We start from the raw sequence: 6,523 nt of genomic DNA on the forward strand, positions 1-6,523 counted from the left end.
CACAATTCAAGTTTTTCCTTAATTATTGTGGTATCGTCGTGTTACAAGATTTCTTACCGAAACCTTTACGTTGTCATTTCTCATTATTTGTCTTTGCTAGCAGAATTTTAAACAGTAAGGAATTCGTTAAGGATTTGAGTGAATATGCTGGATCTCTGCTAAAAATTTGTTTCGAGACGTTACCTGATGTTTATAATGATGAAGGGGCTCAAGTTCTCAGTTGGCATAGTATCATCCACGTTGCTAATGATGCCCAATACTTTAAAATTCCTCTGAATGAGCTCTCAGCGTTTTGGGGAGAGAGTTACATTGGTTTATTTAAAAAACTCGTTCATTCTTCGATAAAACCACTCACACAAATTATCAACAGACTAACTGAGATGGAGTCTGGAGGAACCATGGTAATTAATCAGAAACACATACTGAGTGATTGGGTTATCGCGAGAAAGCCTACAACGATGATAATTGATGGGGAAATTCATTTAACATCAAATATGATCAACATCAATGGTCTAACCTTGACGACAAGTCATCCAAATAACGTGGTACTCCTAGATATTGAGAAAGTTTTCGTAATTTCACAAATTCTCGTTAAATCAGGAAAATCCAAAATTTGTGATGATCTTACTGGTATATATATTTTCGGACACCAGGAAAGTAGTAGGGAAGAGGCGTTTAGTTATCCAGACTTTTCCAGTCGAGTAGGAATATTCTACATTAAGTCCTGGGCAGCTGAAATGACATGTAAGAAGGCACACAAAATTAAACACAAATGTGCTTTATTAAATGTAACTGGACGACAATACGCCATATCCCTCCTCCACTAGAAAATAACGTAAAAATTGTTCGCATTGTGAAATGCAGTTTTTTTTTGGTAAGAGGGTATATGAATGAGGGTATATGTTTTAGTTGAACTCGTGATTAAAATTGTGGAAGAAACAAACAATTTTATGTTTTAAATCAACAATCGACATGAAAATCCGATCATCGAGGTCGTTAGAAAATTTCAATAGTGGAGTCGTTACATGCAAGTGGGACATAAATCGGTTAGATCTGGCGTCCGTGTACATAACCTTTCATAATTGCTCGTATCATCCGTTTATCGGGCTTTTTGTCTCAAATTCGGATTTCACCAACTAAGTTGACGGTAAATTACAAGAAGTGAGAATTTAATGTGAATTAAATGTGTGTTAAGTGTTTGACAGATATTTGTGATATAATCGTTTTGAAGGAATAGTGGCGCTAAAAAAGAAGCATCAGTGGGGTGATGACAAAAAACCGTTCAAAACACATGGAAATAGAAACGCAATTTTTTCTGTTAAATAATAAGCTATATGCATCATTCTGCAAAGTTATCAGTTTATATGAAACTACTCGAAAACACCAGGTTCAATTGTACGAATCGTGATTTTTTTTCATAACCTAAAATGTCGGAAACCTCACATCCATCTCGCGATCCAAAAAATCTCAGCGAACCATTCGCAGTCATCGAATTTCTCGAGAAAAACGAAAAAGGGCTACCATGCATTGATTTGGTGCCGAAAAAATGGTTTAATAGTGCAGAAGAAGACACCTGTAAATTCCCACCGACAACTGAATATCATCTACTTGACGACTACTTGGAAAAATTGCACTCGCCCAAGGACTCTTGGCAAAGTTATCCATTTTGCTTCATCACCGGAGCAGGTACAAAAATTGAAATGACTCCACTTATAACTTGATGAATTGCTCGATGGGTTCATTTCAATATTAAAGGATCATATGTTGATTGTGTTCAGCTGATTTGGATCAGGGTCGCAGAAGATTAAAAAAGGCCCAAGTAACTCTCAACTGTGAGACAACCGATGGTGAAAATGATCGAAAGGGGGGGAGGTCCGAAACTTCCTCGAAAGCAAAAATTTCAGCAAAACCCTTAACTGCATCAAAGTCTCAACTAAACAACATCTTTAGTACTAAAATCCCGATTCCACCTAGAAATCAAACTCCAAAGTCTGGTAAGTCCTGTTAATATGAAGTAAAAGTCAATTATCAACAATTATAACCACTCTTAACCCCAATTATTCATCCCCAATTTATTCAACTCTCGTATTTAACATCAAAAGACCCATCGTTCCCTAAATTGGGAATTAGATTGACCGAATTTTTGAAATCTTTTACAAAATAAATATTAATTATGTATCTGTGCAGTCATTACATGTGTATTTGTCTCGAAACATCGTTTTAAGAGAGAATCGCATTGAATGATTTTATAAGAAAATTTTTATTATGTTGTGGTCGAAAAATATTAGGTTATTTTTTTTTATTGCAATTCTTTACTCATCAAAAAATTGAGTCGCTAACAGAAATCACTACGTGCGAACAAGATAAAGTGGAAAATTTATGATTTACACTTGATATGATTGTTTATACATAAAAGCATTGGAATGTTGAGGGGACGAGAAACGTTCCATTTTTCCCCACCATCTCTTATGTAGGAAAGCATTATAATTCTGTTGTGAAGAGGTAAATCAAAGTGAACATCTACGGAAAATGGTAAAATTTTGATAGAAACCTTTTTTGTAGGAGCGATAGGTTCTACAAAAAAAATATTTTTTCAAATGCATGCATTCTTTCCCCACTTTGAAATAGCTATAAAAAACAAAGGCTGGAGACAACTTACGTTGTGTTACTACTTCACTACAAACTTGTAAAATTTCGTAGGTATACAAGCAAAACCAAAGACAAGATTTCAAAGCATTTACCAGAGTGGATCTGACTCTGAAGACGAAAATCATGATTGTCTTATAGCTAATCCTGAGGAGATTCGAGCCTCAAAGGCTCAAAATAATTCTGGCTTTTTGCAAATGTCGAGTAAATCGCGATCTGTACCAACAGGTAATAAATCAATTTTGAGGTAATATGGGACTGTAGCACGTAATTCTAAGTTCGTGTTAATTAAATGATCCGGTCAGGGATAAATCATCATTTTCAATAATTTCCAGGTGCATGTTTATCATTTAAACAGCGGTCAAGGAAGAATATTACTTTGCTTAAAGACGTCGAAACTGATGAATCTGAGAGCAATGATTCCTCCGATGGAATTCTGCAGTCACCTACAAAATCGATGGACTCAGCGAGAAATACAAGAAAAGAACTTCATTTGACACCTCCTTCACCACTAGTCCATAACGCTTCAGGTAAAATCGGCTCGGATATTCCATGACCAATCATCGGCCAAGTTCCTCCCGCATGAAAAAATTTATATTTATAAATATTTGAAAATGGTCCAATTTATATTTTGAACATTCTTTACAAAATTCGGAACTTATATAGAATTAGATTATATTATATATTTTTGGTGGGGGCTTGGGTAGTTTTTTTTTCATCTGATGCTGCTACCCATCAATTTATATCGTTTGGTCCTCCTTTAATTTCATAAGGTAACCGAAAAAGGCGTGCATCGTCTACTACACGCGCTGAAGACGGATTGAATTCGATTGTGAGCCCAGGAACTCCAAAAACTTCACGATCAATGATGGTACCCCCTGCTAAGATGCCAAAAATGCTGGGACCACAAAACCAGTTGTCATCTAGTCATTATGCTGATAATGAACGTCGAATCCTGAACTCCCTTCGAGATTACTTTGATCAGCAATTAGATGAAAAGCTCGAAAATTTAAGACGCAGGATGGCTTACGATTTAAAGCAGTCTATGAATGAGCTCAAGACCACAATCATTGGCACTAATCTAGCCCCAGCTTCTGGTCCTAGCTTGCTTGAAATACAGAAGCAGATGTCTACGCCACTACTATTTGAAATGGATGATAAGTTCCAGGAATACGAAGCGATATTGACAACGGACCCAAATCTCGTAGAAACACTGGTAATATATCTGAAATTGATCGTTTTTCTTCTTTTTTATGTAAAATCAATAAATTGGGCGGTGACACATGCACTGGGTTCGTTTTCTGGTGATGAAAAAATCTTTCATCACCGGGACTCAAGTCTACGTCACTGGAACGCTTTGGTTATAGAACCAACCCGCTGGCGATGAGCCCAAAGATGTCTTCTCATGTTCATAAATTCAAAAAAATTTCCCTTCTTTTATTTTTAGCGATTATTCATGAGAGTTTTGATAAGCAATAAAAAAGAGATGAAAATATGTGTTTCCACTATCCTATCTGCGGTTCTGAGGAAGACAGTGTCACTGCACTATTCTGGTTACGGAAAGGAAGCTGGCGGAAAGAAAAAGAAAAATTTTTATAACACTACAGTATGCAAAGTACTGATTGATGTGATAATTGAGGTAATAGGATCCAGCACTGATGAGAAGAAGATAATGTCAGAAGTAAGTACTTGGTTGTCACGTTCTGGCGATCGAGAGGGTGGGCGTAAGGAACGACAACGCGGGTCAAGTCATCATAACGAGAATAATTCAGTTTGTTCCTTTGATACCAATCGATAATACTTCATTTTTCCGGGATAAATGGAATTGTAAAATCACTGTGTTAATATGACTCCATTAGTTCATTTTCGTAATTGTATTAGTTGTGATATTCTTGATAAAAGGTACGATTAATAGGAAAAGTTTATATTATCAATATATTTTTATCGCGAGGCGTTTCATTGGGCAGAATATATATTAATATATGAATATTGTTTAGTATTCGGCTGTCATTGAAGTATTAATTATATTTATTATATTTCTCCTGGCGAGGTCGGAAATCCAGAAGATGGAAATAACAATTGGAAAATGTGATGTATCTTAGCATAATAAAGTATTTTCTATGTCATTTCCTCATAAGTTAGATCACGGGAATAAATATCCGTTGTTGGTTCAGGGATTAAATATTATGTCCAAAAGTTTAAAGGGAAAAATAATAAGTGGATTTTTAATTTTTAAGAAAAATTCTAATGAAAGTAATTTCAGCCATTGAGAGCTGTTTTCAGTATTTGGTGATTCAAGTCAAATAATATTTATAAGGTTGAAGTTTCACAATCGGACTGCGTCCATATTCCCCAAAGATTTCAAATTTAAGGGTTGAAATTAATTAGTTATATGTAATCCTATCCAAGACTTTTTTATATTTCTAAGTTTGTTTGAAAGAGTGAATATAATAAGCAATATTATATAGAACTAGCACACAATCAATGCAACTAAATATCATTCTGTGTTCCGGAGTTGCAGATGGAGAAGACATTATTGTAAAAAAAGGACGTCTTTCCGAGATGAAAAAATAATTCTTATCAGGATAATTCGTATCAGCAATTGTCTATGGATATAAGAATTAATTCTTATCATCCATAGCGGAATAAATTATCCATAATATTGCTATTATAATGACTGTTTTCATGCTTGAATTGAAGCACGATAATTTATCAATTCTAAACTACTAATTTAAAAAATAACATTGGTGCGTTATTTTGTTGGATATTTTGTTAATACAATCTTCGAATTCTGAAGACTGACTGCTAATATTATTAGATTGTAAGAGAGAGTTTATTAAGACTTAATATGGTATGTCGTATTAAATTTCGGATTCAAATGATCTACGTAGATTATTTATTTTAAAAGCGGATGAAAATAATCCACAAAAGATTTTTCTACAATTTATACCTGCAATCATTTTTTTGAGTTTTCATATTCTGTTCGCGGAAAAATCTCATAGTTGTGATTATCTTTCATGAAAATTGGAGATACAAACACTGCATATCTTTAACTGTTCAACCAAAATCGGATGAAAACATGTACTATGTCGATAGGAGGAAAAAAGTTTTTGATTGGCTGAGTTTTTTTGTCAATAGATTTAATAAATTTAAATATAAGTTTTGTCACATAATAAAACTGTTTTCTGTATAATGTTGAAGGTAATAAATACATGTCTGCTTATCAGATATACCGTTCATATATTTATTGGTGATTCTGAACCCAATACAGGCAACGGTTGGAGCCTGGCCACAGCTCTGGTCGTAAATCTGGGCCAATTTCGGGCCGAATGGTCAGCCCAGAATGCGGCCAAAGTTCGGCAATAGGTCTGGGCCAATTTCGGGCCGAATGGTAAGCCCAGAGTGCGGCCAAAGTTCGGCAACAGGCCTGGGCCAATTTCGGGCCGAATGGTAAGCCCAGAGTGCGGCCAAAGTACGGCGACCGAAGTCTGGCCAAAGTTCGGTCCCAGGCCTGGCCCCGTGTTATCATCCCAGGGTCTAGCCAAGTTCGGCGCGAGTTTGGCTGGAGCCCGGGTGCCGAGCTACGGCAGCTCGGCGGCCGTGCTTGTACCAAGGTTGGCCCATTCGTTTTTTCCTACCTGGGATATAGATATTCCCTTATCTCAACCACCTTTTTTTCTTCACCGACGATGGCAAGTGGCAGTAAACGTCAAACGTCGGAATATAGAATAGCACTTGACTGGCGAAAATCTCGAGAATCAAATATTCGGGCCTCGGCGATCGATCAACCACCTGTGTCTCACTTCAACGTCTTATATACGGTCTTCCCATTTCCAATGACACAGTTTTAAACTCCCGAGTGGCTGCGAGAATCTCC

The 6,523-nt window shown here is 36.2% G+C and overlaps 1 protein-coding gene across 1 annotated transcript; it reads left to right on the plus strand.

Annotated features, from left to right (window-relative positions):
• LOC135168909 (uncharacterized) lies at positions 1-5,872 on the plus strand. Its single transcript, XM_064133522.1, has 6 exons — positions 1-1,686; positions 1,779-1,994; positions 2,701-2,874; positions 2,982-3,176; positions 3,420-3,862; positions 4,094-5,872. Exons 1-6 carry the CDS (start codon positions 1,428-1,430, stop codon positions 4,442-4,444), a joined length of 1,638 nt encoding a protein of 545 aa, XP_063989592.1. The 5' UTR covers positions 1-1,427; the 3' UTR covers positions 4,445-5,872.
• Positions 5,873-6,523: the final 651 nt, after the last annotated feature.

The sequence above is a fragment of the Diachasmimorpha longicaudata genome, chromosome 13 (genome assembly GCF_034640455.1).
Source record: "Diachasmimorpha longicaudata isolate KC_UGA_2023 chromosome 13, iyDiaLong2, whole genome shotgun sequence".
Taxonomy (NCBI): Eukaryota; Metazoa; Arthropoda; class Insecta; order Hymenoptera; family Braconidae; genus Diachasmimorpha; species Diachasmimorpha longicaudata.